Source organism: Phoca vitulina, unplaced genomic scaffold (assembly GCF_004348235.1).
Source record: "Phoca vitulina isolate PV1807 unplaced genomic scaffold, GSC_HSeal_1.0 scaffold89, whole genome shotgun sequence".
NCBI lineage: Eukaryota > Metazoa > Chordata > Mammalia > Carnivora > Phocidae > Phoca > Phoca vitulina.
In genome coordinates this window covers 2,769,001-2,786,666 of record NW_022589792.1, presented here as the reverse complement: position 1 = coordinate 2,786,666, position 17,666 = coordinate 2,769,001, and the positions used below count along the sequence as shown (strand labels likewise).

Genomic DNA, 17,666 nt, shown 5'->3' with positions numbered 1-17,666 from the left:
GTCCTGAAATTAGCCATGCCTTTGCTGTAGCAGACAAATACCCTTATGTTACCTCTCCCCAAGGCATTTACCATTATGCTTTCTCACCAAAGGACAAGAATGCTTTATCTTGTTCAAGACTTTTAGACATCAGCAAGACAGGATTTTGCCAGGGGACCTCAGATAGGTTTTCCAAGTTGGGAGAAAAGCTGTACCTTAGATGGGTTGCCCTGAATCTCCAGCTAAGTCCCTGACACAAGGATTACTAAAAGGACACCATTATGATTTCTATTTCTATTTTTCCTTTCAAGCTCAGGCATATAAAAGTGGATTAATCATCATTCTTAGATTGTGATACACTGGCATCCTGGGGCCATTGGCTATTTTGTTAGTTAGCCAGTTGGTTTGTTAGTGCATTAGTTTTAAAAACATGGTAAGCACCCAGGAACCCACCAGCCAACACAAAACCTGGGTCCTTGGCCATGACCCACGTCCAGCCCTTCTCACTGAACCAGGGCAAAAACTACAAGGGGGAGAGCCAGGGAACTTTTCCTCACTCCTTTTTAAGATTGGTCAGGGATCGGTGGGTTGGAGGGTGGGGGGCCATTGTTGTTCCTCCCCTTTAATAGAGGAGAAACTGAGGCCCATGGAAAGGAAGCCTTGTATAATCTTTGGCCAAGGCCACCAATAATTCTCCTCTCTCCCTGCCTCCCCAGGCCAGAGCAGGACGGGATTGCTATTAACAGGAAAGTCAGAGCCACCTGGAACTATCCCCACCCCACAAACTTAACCTCCTCTCCGTTTCCCCCCCTCTCCCCTTCTAGACTATGCAGAATTCATTTTCTTAGGACTCTTTATGTCCGAAATGTTTATAAAAATGTACGGGCTTGGGACACGGCCTTACTTCCACTCTTCCTTCAACTGCTTTGACTGTGGGGTAAGTGTTCTGGTTGGTAAGGAGTTCATTTCTCCAGCTCTTGCCTAGCATGGCTGAGGCCTGGGGACATCAGAAAGGGAACGATAGGGGTCACCCCTGGATGCAAGAGACTTGGCCAAATGTGGAAGGAATGAGAGGGCCATCCCAAATATTGGTGAGGATGCAGAGCTCCAGGGAAGTGTGCAGACCCTCCTTTGCAGGAGGGATTTGGCGATTCCCCTGCTCGGGCTTCATGCAAGAGCAACTCACAAGAATGCCCTGAGTGGCTTTGTTTGTAATAGCCCAAACCAAACGACCCAGCATCCCTTTGCAGTAGCATGGATAAATAAGTTGTGACATAGCTATATAATGGAATTCTCCACAGCGATGAGAGGCAACCAACAACAGCCCCACCTAACAACTGGATGAATCTCACCTGCATGATAATTGCACAAAAGGAGGCAGACACTGACAAAAATCAGTCCGTACAGCATCTTTCTGCTGATGGAAGTTCAAATGGATAAAACTAACCCATATTGGCTAGGGATGATGCTTGAAAACTTTAAAAAGGCAAGGACCTCGAAAACATTATGCTAAGTGAAAGAAGCCAGACCCAAAAGGTCACATACTGCATATTTCCATTTAAATGAAACGTCCAGAACAGGCAAATCCATAGAGACCGGAAACAGATTAGTGGTTACTGGGGCAGTGGGGGGTTGGGGGACAGTGCTCATGGGGTCGGGCTCTCTTTTGGGGGTGATGAAAATATTTGGAACTGGAGAGAGGTGAAGGTCACACAATGCTGTGAATGTGCTAAATGCCACTGAGATGTGTGCTTCAAATGGTTAGTTTTGTCTTACGTGAATTTCACTTCAATTTTTTAAAAATGAAAGGAAATGGTTATTACAAAATTCAGGATGATGGTTATCTCTAGGGGTCCCTTGAGGCTTCCAGGATATTGACATGTCTTATTTCTCGATGGAGGTGGCAGTTACATGGATCTTCACTTTGCAGTTACACATTTCAGGAATTCTTTGCTCGGCGTGACTTACTATTCAATTTTAAGAAAGGGATGGGAGGAGTCTGAGACCCTCATCCTGCTTCCATTTGACGGCAGCTGGGTTGGATTCCTGCAAGGCTCAGAGCCAGGGCATGTTTTCCGGGTCTCTGGACACGAGACCAGGTTCTCTGTTCTAGGTTATCATTGGGAGCATCTTCGAGGTCATTTGGGCCGTCATAAAACCCGGCACATCCTTTGGAATCAGCGTGTTACGAGCCCTCAGGTTATTGCGTATTTTCAAAGTCACAAAGTAAGTCCTTGGAGTTCCCTGGCATCCCAGCAGGGGTGAGGATGGGGACCAGGTTGGAGCCACCGCCAGGACCTCCTGCACGCCCGGCCTGACCGCCCCTCCCCCACCCGGCCTCTGTTGGCAGGTACTGGGCATCTCTCAGGAACCTGGTCGTCTCTCTTCTCAACTCCATGAAATCTATCATTAGCCTGTTGTTCCTCCTTTTCCTGTTCATCGTTGTCTTCGCCCTTTTGGGAATGCAACTCTTTGGTGGCCAGTAAGTGCTCAGCAGATTCCCCGACTTCTGCTTCCCTGGGGTCGAGTGCCCCCGGACCCAGGTCCAATGCATCCAGAGACCCAGGCTCACCTGCATCCCGCAGACCACCCTCCTCATGGCCCGGACGCCCAGTGCACTCACCCAGAAGGGCGGGGCCCTGGGTACCAGTCAGGGTTTCTTCTGAGGAACAGAGATGCTGGAGATGTTGCCCTGGAGACTGGATGCTGAGCCTTGCAAGCCCTCAGAGCACCCGGGCGGGGCCAATGTGAAATGCCTGTGTCCTCCCTGCAGGTTTAATTTTGATGAAGGGACTCCTCCTACCAACTTCGACACTTTTCCAGCAGCAATAATGACGGTGTTTCAGGTACAGTCTTCACCCGGCCCCTTGGGTGGATGCCCCTTAGTGTCAAAGATTAAAGGTCCCGTTCAGTGTATGAGGGGCTTCCTTAAATCCCTCTTTCTCTGCTTTGTCTTGCCCTTCTGTTTTAAAATACAGGTTTTATAATTAATTCAGGTATGGTGAGGCCAACAGATCAGTAGATAACTGCCATTGGAAAGACAGTTTGTTATACTTGCAGATCCCAAGAGAGGGAGTCATGCATGCCACGCAGGGCCACACGGGGAAGCACCAGGGTGGGTCAGGAGGCAAAGGGAGGGGGTACATGAGCACAAGGCTTTGACTGTGGTTTCTGCAGGAAGGATCAGCAAGGCAGGCTAAGCAGATTCAGAATTGGCTAGTTTGAATGATCTCAGTGGGCTCTGGGCATCAGGGCTGTCTCGGGTTGGCTGGTACCTGCCCTGAGTGCCTAGGGCAGGGGATTTTTGGCTCTGAGTGTAAGAGCCTATAGAGCAGGTGGTTGGGAGTACAGGCTCTGGATTGGTTGGTTTGCATTTGAAAAGTGTGCTCACAAGGCAAGTTGTTTACTATTTGTAGGAATTAGCTGGCCCTAACTCCTTCCACAGTCAGCAAGCCCCAGCTGCCCCATGTCAAAGCATCAGAATAGAGAAAATAAAAGACATGATTGCTACACCCACCCTCCCCAGATTGGAAGACACACTGATCCCACATTCTAAGGCAAAATAGACCTTGGGTGGTCTCCCCAAAGCAACTTCTGCACCTATGTGGACATATGCCCTGACCTTGCTCAGGACCACCAGAGCCTTTCTGGTGGGTTCTGTCTCTTTGGGGTGAGGGGGACAAGGGAGTTTATGGAAAATGTGACTTCACTCTCTCCCTCTCCTGGGAGGGTAATTTCTTTCTTTTTTTTTTTTTTTTAAGATTTTATTTATTTATTTGACAGAGAGAGACACAGCGAGAGAGGGAACACAAGCAGGGGGAGTGGGAGAGGGAGAAGCAGGCTTCCCGCTGAGCAGGGAGCCCGATGCGGGGCTCGATCCCAGAACCCTGGGATCATGACCTGAGCTGAAGGCAGACGCTTAACGACTGAGCCACCCAGGCACCCCGGGGAGGGTAATTTCTAAATGAGACCGCCTAGACCAGGGGTTGGAAAGGGAAACCACCCATGAAGTTCTGAGCCCCCACATACATGATTGCTAATAGTTGTAATCACCACCCATATATCTTTAGCACAGGGCTTCTTGTCCGAGAGGGATTCTGTCCCCCAAGGACACTTACTTGGAAGTTCTGGAAGCGTTATTGGGTGGAGGCCAGGGCTGTTGCTCAGCACCCCACAGTGCACAGGACGGCGCCACCACAGAGAGTGACCCGGCCCCAAATGTCAGCAGTGCCGAGGCTGAGAAACCTGCATTAACGGATTGACGTTTTTGGAGTTCTTTCACATTTACTTTATCCTTGTGAAAATATTACAAAGGAGGGAAGCTGGATTTTTTTTTTCCTGATGAGCACGCCTGTCCCCTTAGTGCATCCCATAAGCATCGGGGCAACTTATATTTGCCGGCGCTTGCATCCCTGTGCCTGATGCGTCCTCTGGTCACTGGCTCCCGCCCTGCCCCCAGGCCCAGCAGTCCAGAAGGACCAGTGAATATGTGGCTTAAGCGACAGAGCTCGGGAGGCTGGAAGTCCATGACCGGTGTGCTCACGGGGTCGGTTCCTGGGTAGGACTCTCTTCCTGGTTTATGGATGGCCACCTCCTTACCCGGCACAGAGAGAGAGACAGACCACGTTCTCTGGTGTCTGTTCTTAGAAGGAAAGGCGCCGATCCCAACCCGAGAGACCCACCAGCATGGGTCTCATCCCCAAATACTGTCACATGAGGGTTGAGAGCTTCAAGCAATGAATTTAAGGGGTACATCTCTATCTGTAGCAAATCCCCTTATCATACCATGGAAGACAGAGTTGCAGAAAGATTTGTGACCCCACCAGCGTCATCTTTTCCTAGAAGCCAGACTGAGGGCCCCTCAGGGCAGGGCTGGCCCTTCCCACTCACAAACGAGGCAAGACCCCCCTCCCCCAGACAAGGGCCCAGGAAGAGCTGCCTTGGGCAGGTTCCAGCCCCACAGCTGCGTCTCCGCGGGGCCCATGGCTGAGAGGGGTTGGCTGTGTGTTTCTCCGTCCCCTTTCAGATCCTGACGGGCGAAGACTGGAACGAGGTCATGTATGATGGCATCAAGTCTCAGGGGGGCGTGCAGGGCGGCATGGTGTTCTCCATCTACTTCATCGTGCTGACGCTCTTCGGGAACTGTATCCTCCATGGGGGAGGTGGGGCAGGCCTGGGCGGCTGGCGGAGCAGATGGGGGGGCGGCGAGGGAGGGTCCGGGAGGCCCCGGTAGCCAGGGTCCGAGTGGTGGTGCTTTCCCTGACTCCGGCGCCTGCAGACACCCTCCTGAACGTGTTTTTAGCCATCGCGGTGGATAATTTGGCCAACGCCCAGGAGCTCACCAAGGTGGAGTTGGTGGGAGAACCTTTCTCCCTGTGGCAAAGTTACCACCTGCTCTTGGCAGATCAGGACTGGGCTGGGGGTGGGGGGTGGGGAAAGGGTTAGAGCTTTTGCCCAGGATGCACCGGGCCAGGGAGGAGGCACCCCCTCCCCCTGAAACAGACTGTCTCCGACCAAGCGGATTCCAGAGCAGAGGAGGTGGGAGGTGGTAAGGCAGAGGGGCTGCCACAGGGAACAGATGGCAGACTCCACCGGAGTGCCCATTTATAGGGAGTAGGCCGCATCAGGGGACCTCCAAGGAATGGTGTCGTCCCCAGGCTAGCAGGCTTTGTCACCACCCTAGAGCTGAGAGGACGGGACAGATGGGGTATAACCTGCACAGGGTCCGGAGGCTCCATGCGTGGCCCCATGAGCTTGGGAGCTGGCAGGACTTCGCCTCCCAAGTGGCAGCAGTAAAGAATTAGGTGATGCTCACAGTGCCAGGCATTGCTGCCATCTCCCTTTTGCAGAAGGGGAAACTGAGGCTCAGAAAGGCAAAGTCACTGGCCCCAGATGGTAGGATAATAGCAGCTACTATTTATAACATCACACAGTGCACAGGCACTCAACACGGTTCTTGCTATACAGTAAGTGCTCAATAAAGGGAGCCTGCATCGGTCACTAGGCACGACCTGGCCCTAGAGCTTTCATTGGACAGAGCTGGTAAAAGAAAGCCTGAGAACCCAGGCCTGACAAGCTCCAGAACCTGAGTTCTTTACCTACGGGCTCTGCTGGCTTTCACTGGAGCCCCAGCCGAGCAGGAAAAGATACAAAGTAAAAACCACAGTGAAAGAGATGGGGATTTACTGTTCTCCCCATTACACAGATGGGAAAGCTGAGGTCCAGAGAGGTTAAGTGACCTTGCCACATAACTAGGAGCTGAAAGAGCAGAGATGTGATCCCCTCAAGAAGCAGAAATGAGAGAAGAGCTGAGGACAATGAAGTCAGGAGATAATTTGGGAGAGGGGGCTGAGAACCATCCACGTGAGAAGCCCAGTTATCACTCCTGTCAGTGATGTTGAATTACCCAGGCAAAACTTGCTGGCAGACGCCCCTTTGAGCAGCCTTGAACTCCCTGGGACTCAGGTCCAGCTCAGTTAGGCACGGAGGAGGCAACATTTCTTTCAGTCCCACAGCTCACCTCCCTGGGATAGCCCATGAACAGGGCCGCGGGGAATGGTTATGCAGGTTGTGCATTGCGCAAAGGAAGCTGGGCACATTTTCTTGCGATTTGAGAGGAGGGTGTTGGGAAACAGCCCCATCGCATTAAGAGAACATGTGCAGAGTCTTCCTGTCAGCCCAGGAGGGCCAGGCCTAGGGCATCCCTCCGCTTCACGGGCCCATCTCCTGAGCCTCGAGGTGTTGAACCAAACTGAGTGGACGCTGCCAAAGCCTCCATCTGCTGGCCCTGGCAGGAGGCACGGAGACTTTCCTGGGCTCCGCTCCGACTCAGGGGAAACGGAAGTCTCTGCTACCCCAAGCACACGGCCCCAGGCCTAGTCACCATGGAGCCCGCTGGCTCCAGGGGCTGATCCAACCGTGTGCTCATCCAAGTTCCAGGAACCCATCCTCAGAGGCTGTCACCGGGGAGAGGGTGCGCCAGGAGGGTGGGAGAAGGGGAAGGAGAGAGGCAAGATCATCTATGAAGGATGGACATTCTCCTCCAGACCCATATTGTTTCCTTCATTTATTCTACAAGCATTTCTTGAGCGTTTCATACAAGGCAGGTACCCTGCTTCGCCCCTAGTGTCTTTTCATCTTATTGAATCTTCACAGAAACCCTGAGAAGTAAGTTCTCTGAGCCCCACTTTACAGACTGTGTCATTCATCCAAAAGCATTTATTGAGCACCTACTGTGAGCATGCTGGTCTAGGAACCAAGGACACGGCAATGAACAGAATAGGCAGAAATATCTGCCCTCGTGGGGCTGACATTCCAGTGGGAGAGATAGATGAGAAATAAATATGTCAGATGGAGAGAAGAGCGAGGGAAGGAAAGTCGGGGAGAGTGGAAATTTTAGGTGAGGATGGTGAGGCCCTAAGACGTGAGGTAACTCGCCTGACGTCAGCAGTAAGCGGAGGAGCTGAGATTTGAAGCCAGGTAGGTCTAGAACCTGCGATCTTAGCCACGTTAGCTGCTGCTTAAACTTGACCCATGCTTGATACTCACCCGGGCGCAGATTCTAGGGCCCAGGCCCGGGCTCTCGCAGGGGCCTGGGAGTCTGCATTTGCAGTGATACTAAGGCAGGTGGTCCAGGGACTGGGCTCTGAGAAATGCTGAGTGAGGTGCCAAGGAGGAAGGGAGGTCTCATGAGAAGGGGCGGCCGGCTGGGCCCCACCTACATGTTGTCACGGGCAGAGTGTCCTGATCTGAGCATTTCTGAGGTGGTAAGGTTGCTGCTTGCCCCAGAGATCCCAGCGCAGGGGGAGAGGTGCCCTGCCATGGCACGACTCTTCTTATGGGTGGGTTCATCTCTGGCCATTTCTTTCTCGTTGCTTTTTCTTTGCTTTTTCTTTGTTGGCTTTTCTGTTTTACGAATGAGGCCCCGCATGAAGGCTGAAGAAGGATTTAAAGCCCCAAAACATCTTTTTCTGTATGTATTTTTAAAACCTCTTCCCCCATCCTCCTCCTCTCTGAACCTAACCGGCTGAGAATATAAGCTCTCCTGAATCCCCCTCTGGAGGCTGTTGGCAGTGCATGGGATGGGCCAGGGGACGCCAGTTTTTTTTTTCTTCTGCACGCGGGGGCTAGTCAGTGTTTTTGAAAAGTCTTGGTTCAGAGAGCACAACCCAGAAGGTAAAGTGAGAGGAAAATCCCTGCATTGATTTCCAGCTCATTGAGACAGGGCGCAGACAAATCTCCATTGTGGGAGAGGAAGAGAGTCTTTTTTTTTTCCTTTTGTTTTCTTTCTGGCTGTGTGCTAAAATAGGGTTAATAGTGAGCTGGATATCGAGGCTGCATATAAAGGGGGTAGCAGTGCCCTTGACCAACATTGGGCACCTGTTCCCACCTGCAGGCCTTGGCTCTGGTCGGTCAACACCCAGGCCACACCTGCTTATGAATATTCCACATGTTGCCCCTTATTAGCAATAGGGTCCAAGGTGAGGCTCCAAGGCCTACTCCATGTTTTGTGAATGGGGGACTCCATGTGTCTTTTAGGATGAGCAAGAAGAAGAAGAAGCAGCCAACCAGAAACTCGCTCTACAGAAAGCCAAGGAGGTGGCAGAAGTGAGTCCTCTGTCGGCGGCCAACATGTCCATCGCTGTGTAAGTGCTCCCAACTCCAGATTGCTCCTCAGCCTGTACTCCCTCTCCGGCAACTATATGGGGGCAGGAAGCAGTCCCTAAGAGAGTTGAGCTTTAGGATGAGGTACTTCTGCTCTCCCACCACCTTTTACTTGATAAATAGTTAATAAGCACCTCCTATGTGCCAAGCCCTGTTCTAGCTGCTAGGGATGCAGGACTAACAAGAGGCTAAGGGGTGTACGAAGAGCTAGAGCTGGAGAGAGTTGGGCTTTTAAATAAAGTTGTCAGGGGAAGGCCTTACTGAGAAGGTTATGATAAGACCTGAAGGAGGTGAGGGAGGAGCCATGGGGGGATCTGAGGGAAGAGCATACCAGGCAGCAGGAACAGCGTATACCAAGGCCCTGAGGCAGGAATGTGCCTGTTGTGTTTAGGGAACATGAAGGAGGCCATTGTGACTGAAATAGAGGAAGGGAGGGAGGAGAGCGGGAGGAAGTGAAGACAGACAGGTGACAAACAGATCTTGTGGGTCATGGGCGGGACTCAGACATTTGCTCTGAGTCAGGTGGAAGCTATGGAGGGTTCTTGAGCACAGGAAGGACAAGACCTGACTCGGGTGTTCATGGCCCTCTGGTAGCTGTCCAGGGAACAGACTGTGGGGAGCAAGGGTGGAAGTCAGGGGACCAGGTTGGAGAAAAACTATACTGGTCCATGCAAAAGAGATAGTGGGACTGGAGTAGGGTGATGGATGTAGCTGAATTCTAGACAGATCATGAAGATAGAGCAGACAGAGTTTGCTGGTGAAGCAGAGGTGGTGAGGTGGTGGGAGCTGAGGTGTCTTGATTAAAGGGACATTCGTTGACACTGATATTCGGAATGGTGTCTGCGTCGGATGTCCCAGGGATTTTGCACACTGTGGGGCAGCGCATCACGTGACAGTGGGGAGGGGGCTTTCTTTGCCAAAGTGGAAGGAGGTAGCTGTGAAAGGGGAGCCCAGGAAAACACATAATCTGACAGTCTGTGGAAGGTGATGATCTGTATAAAACTATCAATGCACACAGAAATCCTGGAAAAGTCTATCCTCTGGGCTGGGCTCCACCTGGCCAACACTCCAGCAGCGGCCCTGTGGGTAAACAGGCAACCATGGATAAAGAGGCGCTGCCCCCCAGACTCCCCAAGCGCCCACCCCGGCTCTCCCTGGGACCACCCAGACCTCCCGTGACCCAGAACTGAAGGCTCATGCAGGCACCGTGGACGATTCCAGAACCTGCTCCAGGCCAATGTTCATTATGATTGGCTGTCTCAGAGGTTAAAATAGTTTGAAGGTCAAGGCTACATCCCCCAGGGGGTCATGTGCTACAATATGCAAAGAGTAGAGAAGACAACAGGGACGCCCATCTGGGCTGAGACCTCCGCCATTAGACAAAATATGCAGTCAGACTGAGACACGTCACTGGATTGAGACACCCACCTGGGCCAAGGCGCTTGCTAGGCCAGGATGTCCAGCCAAGTTAAGTTTTCTGCACAGGCTGAGACACCTGGTTGGGCGGAGATACCCAAGCCAGGCCAAGATACCCTTCTGAGCTTCCATGTGCCCTGGACCAAGACCACCGGGGTTGAGATGCCCACTAGGCTGAGACTCCCGTTAGTCGGAGCGCCCTGAGCAGGCCACCGCGCCCCCGGGGGTGCTCTAAGCCCTGCACCCTCCCCTTGCAGGAAGGAGCAACAGAAGAACCAGAAGCCCACCAAGTCGGTGTGGGAGCAGCGGACGAGCGAGATGCGGAAGCAGAACTTGCTGGCCAGCCGGGAGGCCCTGTACAACGAGATGGACCCGGACGAACGCTGGAAGGCCTCCTACGCCCGGCACCTGCGGCCGGACATGAAGACCCACCTGGACCGGCCGCTGGTGGTCGATCCCCAGGAGAACCGCAACAACAACACCAACAAGAGCCGGGCGGCCGAGCCCACGGTGGACCAGCGCCTCGGCCAGCAGCGGGCCGAGGACTTCCTCAGGAAACAGGCCCGCTACCACGACCGGGCCCGGGACCCCAGCGGCTCGGTGGGCCTGGACCCCCGCAGGCCCTGGGCCGGCAGCCAGGAGGCCGAGCTGAGCCGGGAGGGGCCTTACGGCCGCGAGTCGGACCACCACGCCCGGGAGGGCAGCCTGGAGCAGCCGGGCTTCTGGGAGGGCGAGGCCGAGCGGGGCAAGGCCGGGGACCCCCACCGCAGGCACGCGCACCGCCAGGGCGGCAGCAGGGAGAGCCGGAGCAGCTCGCCCCGCACGGGCGCCGACGGGGAGCCGCGCCGGCACCGGGTCCACCGCAGGCCGGCTGACGACGGCGCGGAGGACAAGGCCGAGCGGAGGGCCCGGCACCGCGAGGGCAGCCGGCCGGCGCGGGGCGGCGAGGGCGACGGCGACGGGCCCGACGGCGGCGAGCGGAGGCGGCGACACCGACACGGCCCCCCGGCCACGTACGAGGCGGACGCGCGGCGGGAGGACAGGGAGCGCCGGCACCGGAGGAGGAAGTAAGTGGGGGGGGGGGGGTCTCTAAGCTGTGGCCGGTGACAAGAGCGGTAATGATGCTAAGCGCCAACGTGGCGCCTCGGGGTAGCCCGCACCTGCTGAGCGTCTCAGCCTTCTGCGGCGACCCCACTGTCACGGATGGGGAACCGAGACCCAGGGCCGCCCGGGTGCGAAGTGGCCTGAAGCTAGGCCGTCTGGGCTGGCCGCCAGAGGCTGCAGGCTCACCATTTCGCCCTTGTGCGTCTCAGGGAAAAGCTGTGAGAAATCCCCCCTCCCCCCCACCACCGAATTCTTCAGCTCTTCCACGTACTTGCTGTGTGACCTTGGGCAAGTGACTTCACATCTCTGGGCCTCAGTTTTCTCAGTCTGTATAATAGAGATGGTGGGATCAAATTGGGTCATTGCTGGAATTCAAAGAGATAATTCCAGCAAAAGGCCCGGAGAAGAGCCGAGGACACAGAAGTGCTTGGTAAATGTAGACCATTTTTAGCTGTTAATGAGTCAACCATCTTTTTTACCTGATGGCTGTTCCTGAGGGATTTGAAAAGCCACTCGAGGCCCTCAGAATTGAATTGAGAGCAGGGCTGAGGCTTTTGGAGGCTTCTTCCAGGCCAGCGCCCTACCCAGTAGGAAACAGCATCCTTGTTTTCTTAATATTTTGCAACAGTCCTGTAGTAATTCTAGGTATAGGAGCCCAACCGTGTCGAAACAGACATTGTTCTTATATTCACTGATGTCCTGTTAGTCTTTGTTTATATCACCACGAGGGCATCATATTGATTTTTTAATGATGTGTTTAAGTGGCTCTGTTATATGACATAGGCACTAGGCCAGCACTTACCAAAATTGAATGTGTATGTGAATCCCCAGGGACCTTATTAAAATACAGATTCTAAATCAGTGGGTCTCGGGTGCAGCTTGAGATTCTGCATTTCTTTTTTTTTTTTTTTTTTAAGATTTTTTATTTATTTATTTGAGAGAGAGAGCACGAGCAGGGGGAGGGTCAGAGGGAGAAGCAGACTCCCCGCTGAGCAGGGAGCCCGATGCGGGACTTGATCCCGGGACTCCAGGATCATGACCTGAGCTGAAGGCAGTCGCTTAACCAACTGAGCCACCCAGGCGCCCCGAGATTCTGCATTTCTTAGGAGCTCCCAGGTGAGACTGATGCTGGTCCGGGGACCACACTTTGAGTAAGGAGGGTCTAGAGGGCAGAGTGAAGTGACGCAGGGCCCTTTGTGCAGAGGCACCGTGAATGGGACAGCTCCCGATGCTGGCTGGCTCCAGGTGGGGCAACTCAGGTGACATGAGGGAGTTGCCACCAGTGTTGAGATTTTCCAAACTGGAGAACACCTCTTGCCGAAGTTCCTTACAAAATAGAGTCTAGTCTTCCTTTAATGTGTCCAGTAGTTGCATTCCGGGAAAATGGGGTGTTTATTTAAAACATACAAGGGGTGTCTGGGTGGCTCAGTCCGTTAAGTGTCCAACTCTTGGTTTCAGCTCAGGTCATGATCTCAGGGTTGTGAGATCGAGCCCCACATCAGGCTCTGTGCTCGGTGAGGAGTCTGCTCAAGATTCCCTCTCTCCCTCCCCCTGTGCCCAGGGCAGGGTCCCAAAAGGAACAATCTGAAAAGGGAGTAGAGTGTTCCAGGCTAAGAACAGCATGTGCAAAGGCCCTGAGGTAGACCAGAAGGAGGCCGGTTTGCAGTTTGGAGGGTGAGGAGAGAGTGGCAGACAAAGAAATGGAAGGGACAGTGATGGGTCAGCAGGACCTTGAATCCTCTAAGGGCAAGGAGAAGCCACAGAAAGGATGTTTAGGTGGAATACAGTGTTTAGAACATGACTCGATAATTAAGGACCTGTGATTCACCAGTGCCATTCTTCTCACTACTGCTAGTATTACTATTATTGTCATCCTTGTTGTTACATGACTCCTGTGATTGAAGGAGGCCGAGTGACAGGGACGGAATGTCAGCACAGCCTGGTGGTGAAGGGCAAGAACTCTGGAGCCGGAGGTCACACTCCTGCCGGTCACCTCCCGCCTGTGTGCCTTGTAGTGTGTCCCTTCCCCTCTGTGCACCTCTGTTGGCTCATCTGTAAAGTGGGGATGAGAGTGGTACCTACCGCCTAGGGTAAGCGGAAGGTTCAACTGAGTTAATGTATGTAAAATGCTTTGAATCATGCCTGGCGTATAAAAGTACTCGGTGAATGTTAACTGTTATCACTGTGAAGATTATTACTACGTACTCAATATATGCTAACTATGTGTAGTAGTGGTAACAGCAAGCTTTCAGGAAGTATTAGCTATTACTATTATTATTATCACTCACACTGTTAAGATTTTTTCATCGAAGCACCAGGATGGCTCAGTGGGTTAAGCGTCCAGCTCTTGTTTTCGGCTCAGGTCATGATCTCGAGGTCATGAGATCAAGCCCCACGTCAGGCTCTCCGCTCAGCATAGAGTCTGCTCGAGATTCTCTCTCTCCCTCTGTCCCACCCCCACCTCTCTCCCTCCCTCTCTAAAAAAAATTTTTTTTTTTCTCATCGACACACATAAAAAAAAACAACTTTAAATCCATAGCCTTTAGAGTGACCACTCCAGCTCCTTTCTTTCACAGATGGGGAAACTGAGGCCCAGAGGAGGAAGGGATTTTCTCCAAGGGCAGCCGGCTGATAGCAGCAGTGTGATAAGAATGCAGCTTTCCCGAATCCCACAGGTGGCCCCCGCCCCCCCTCCCCACGGCCACCCCCAGACCTGCACCAGGAGGGCGCTGCTATTCCCTTGGTAATGGACGCACCAGATGCCCTGGCCAGGGGAGGCTTTATTCTCCTAGCTTATGAAAATGTTCTAATGCTCGTTGGAAATAAAACTTCACGAGGATTCGGACACTTCTAGAGAAAAAAATCCAAGACGAGGCATTCATCTGCTTTAAAAAAAAAAATAGCCAAGAGAAAACTTTATTCACGAATATAATATACTAAAAAGACATTTCAGGTCTCTATGGTGACAAGCCAGTCGCCCTGCCTAAGGGGTCTGCCACCAGCATTTTTCCTTTTTGTCATTGCTTAGGCCTTTTCCCAGACCCGCACTGTGTTTTTCATTCGCCAGAACATTGATTATATATATATATATATATATATAATTGCTCTCTTTCCATTCCCTCTGCCTCTCCCCCAATTACACCTTTGTCTCCTCCCCAGCTTTAAATGGCCCCCCGAAGCTCTCACAAGCTCACCCCAGTGAAAAGTGGACGGAAGCACATTCTATTTCATTCATTCTACATCGTTCAGCAGCCACTGACCCCAGATCCCCCACCCCAGGTGGCTGAGCCCAGTGGCACCCCAGGGCGACCAGAGCAAAGGTAGAGATCTCCCCGCCTCCCAGGAAAATGCTGCGGGTCCCAGAGCAGCTGCCACTCCCCGTACCCGGGCAGTGCCTCCTGCTGGACATGGCTGCGTAGGGGCAGCTCTTGCCAAGACCTGCACCACCCCGGAATCAACCTCTGGGCTCTCTGCGCCCTAGTTCCAACTGCTGCCATCACCACGAAACCCACTCCCCAGAAAGAGCAAGAGGAGATCCTGGACCTCTGAGCCTCATAGAGTCTATCCTGCCTTAGAATCTGTAGGACCAGAGTCCAGCCCAGCCCTTTCCCAGCTGGGTGACACCTGGCAATGGCCTTTGCCTCTCCGGGCCTCAGTTTCCTCATCTGTAAAATGGGCCTGATCCTAAGCCCACCTCCAGTGGTGGTGGCTGCGGGGGTTAAACAAGGTAATACACAAACGTCCTTAGGACATGGTGGCACCAGGAAGCAGGACCATCCTCTACACCTGGGGGCCTGAGCATGCCCCGGGCAAGGTGTCCATAGCCCTTGGCAGAAGGATGCTGAAGTGATTAGCTGGCAGAGGGATGCGGTGCAGGACAGGGTTATGCAACCAGCTGCCTATTCCGGGCAGATGATGCACATCCCCAAGAGGGAAGGGGGAAGGGGCCTGACTTCAAAGTTTTCTACCCCTTTTGAGTTCTCCTTGGAGACGCTTGGCAGTGAAGCCTCCTGGAGACTAGATGTGAGGCCTCTGCAGGCTGAGTTTGGTCCGACTCTGCAGCAGACAGAGCCGGCAGAGGGAGCCAAGGTGCTCTCGGTCCTGGGCGCAAGGCTGACGTCCCCGTGAGGTGTGCCACGGTCTCAGCTGCTGCATTCTTTAGTATAACCTCTTTACGTGGTGGCCGAAGGATCTAGGTTCTCTTTGAAATAGTAATTTACCCGAACCTGCTTTGTGCTAGGGATAGCTCTCTCTTTAAAAAAAAAAAAAAAAAATCTGTAAGAACAATGAGGAGACAGTGCCAGCCAGATTTTCATCTCATGGACAACTTCTCACGAAGGACCAGGAGTGGGTTCGAATTAGGAACCTATTTGTGGGCTGTATCAGACATTGGGAAAATTCAGGTGTAGACTTTATTTACTCGTACCATTACAGCTGACGCTCGCTGTCCAGGCACCGTACGAGGTTCCCGGGGCGTTTGGCAGTCCTGGGGGCTCGGTCCTCCTGGGCCAATAGATGCATCACTGCATACTCTGCCTCCAGCTTTGCACCCCTCCCCCTCTGTGTCCTCTCTCCTCTTCTGAGGACTGGTCATTGCATTCAGGGCCCACCCTGATCTGGGATGACCTCATCTCACGATTCTTTTTTTTTTAAGATTTTTATTTATTTATTTGAGAGAGAGAAGGAGAGAGCACAAGTGGGGGGGGGAGGAGAGGGGCAGAAGGAGAAACAGATTTCCCACTAGCAGGGAGCCCAACTCAGGGCTCGATCCCAGGACCCTGGGATCATGACCTGAGCCACCTAGGCGCCCCTCATCTCACGATCCTTAACCTAATTACATCTGCAAAGGCCCTTTCTCCAAATAAGGCCACATTCACGGTTTCCAGGTGGACGTATCTTTTGAGGGGCCACCATTCTGCCCATTATAGTCTGCCCTCTGGCTCCTCCCCCCCAAGATATATGTCCATTTCACGTGCAGAATACTCACCCCATCCCAACATCCCCAGAAGTCTTAGCCTGTTACAGCATCAGCTCAGAAATCCTACATCTTATCATCTAAGTTGGGTATGGGTGGGACTCTGGGTATGATCCATTTGGAGGCCAAATCCCCTCCCATCTGTGGACATGAACTAGAAGACAAATTCTCGGCACCCAGAATACAGGGGTGGGACAGGCACAGGGTAGAGAGTCCTATTCCAAAAGGGAGACGCTGGGAAGGATAAAGGGTCACTGGTCCCAAGAAGGTTCTAAACCAGGCAGGGAAGATTCCATCAGGTTCTGGGCCCGGGAGTCATTATTACACCTGATCCTCACAGGGACCCAAGGAGGTTACCACACCTTTGTGACAGATGAGGAACAAGGCTGAGTAACTTGCCGGTGGTTATGTAGCAACTCAGCTCCAGGATCCCCACTGTAGTCTCCAAGTTATAGGGAAGGTTCTGCTACTCTAGCCCCAATTTAAAGACAAGGGACTTGGGACTCAGAGAAGTTAATCAAACTACAGAGGGTCACACAGCTAGTGAGGGGCTTTGCTGAGACTCAAAGCCAGGTCAGTCTGGTCCACTCATGTGACTGAGAAGTGAGAAAACAGGCTGGGCTTGTCCTTCGCCCCATGCAGCCTCAGAGAGACAAGTCTGAAAATAAATTACCTCGTCTCTCTTCTGCTTCCTAAAAACACTGTGGACTTTGGCGAGTTAAATGCAAAATTGAAACGAGGAAGTGTTAGGTGGGTTTAGGGTTCCAGATTGGGCTTGGGCTTTGATGTGTGCGACTGCGCCTGATCTCCCAGGGGGTCAATGAACGTGTGCAACCTGAGAAAATCGTCTTCTGCTCTGACTTGGCTTCTCCAGGACTCAGTTTCCTCATCTGCATAATGGGACTAACGGTACTGCCCACTTCCCACAGTGATTCTAAGGACTGGAAGAGCTGGTGTGTGTAGCCTGGCCCACAGCAGGTGCTCAGTACATGTGAGCTATTATGAGCAGAAGTGGAGGACAGAGGAAGCAGAATTGGGGTTGCCTTTAAGAAGAGCCCGAGAGATAAGTTTCGGATTGCAAAGCCCTCCAGGGAGAGATGTTGTTGAGATTATAAACCACAAATATCCTAGGGTTTCCAGGGAACAGACTTGCCGGGGACAGCGCCCAGGAACTAGGGAAGGATGAGGCCCCTCATCTGAGGACCGAGGGTTTAAAGGGGCATCTGAAAGCAATCAGAGCAAACTTGGGGACCAAACTCTCAGGGAGCTGACTGGGAGCCAGGTCCGCTTGGCGCAGGCAGGCAGAGCCGAGGCCAGCTGAGGACGGACGTGCAGCCGGGAGGCACCAGACAGGCTCCAGAGCCCAGCCACCCTCACTGGGGCGACAGCTTCTGGGGTGTCTGGCAAGCTAGGGGTGAGTGTGCAGATGGGAGGAGACAGGGGTTGATGGGAGGTCTGGGCCTGTGGGACTTCTGGGCTTCAGCATCCTCATCTGAAAAATGGGGGCATTTGCTTATTATCTGATGAA

General features: G+C 53.0%; 1 protein-coding gene across 9 annotated transcripts in view; it reads left to right on the top strand.

Annotated features, from left to right (window-relative positions):
- Positions 1-17,666, top strand: part of CACNA1A (calcium voltage-gated channel subunit alpha1 A) — a 282,305-nt gene that overhangs the window by 199,915 nt on the left and 64,724 nt on the right. For all 9 annotated transcript variants that reach the window (XM_032396091.1, XM_032396095.1, XM_032396096.1 and 6 more), the window contains 8 exons: positions 804-916; positions 2,093-2,205; positions 2,330-2,461; positions 2,753-2,825; positions 5,006-5,123; positions 5,258-5,325; positions 8,518-8,624; positions 10,317-11,126. In XM_032396091.1, the coding sequence (XP_032251982.1) occupies positions 804-916; positions 2,093-2,205; positions 2,330-2,461; positions 2,753-2,825; positions 5,006-5,123; positions 5,258-5,325; positions 8,518-8,624; positions 10,317-11,126 (1,534 nt within the window). The remainder of the gene's footprint in view (positions 1-803; positions 917-2,092; positions 2,206-2,329; positions 2,462-2,752; positions 2,826-5,005; positions 5,124-5,257; positions 5,326-8,517; positions 8,625-10,316; positions 11,127-17,666) is intronic.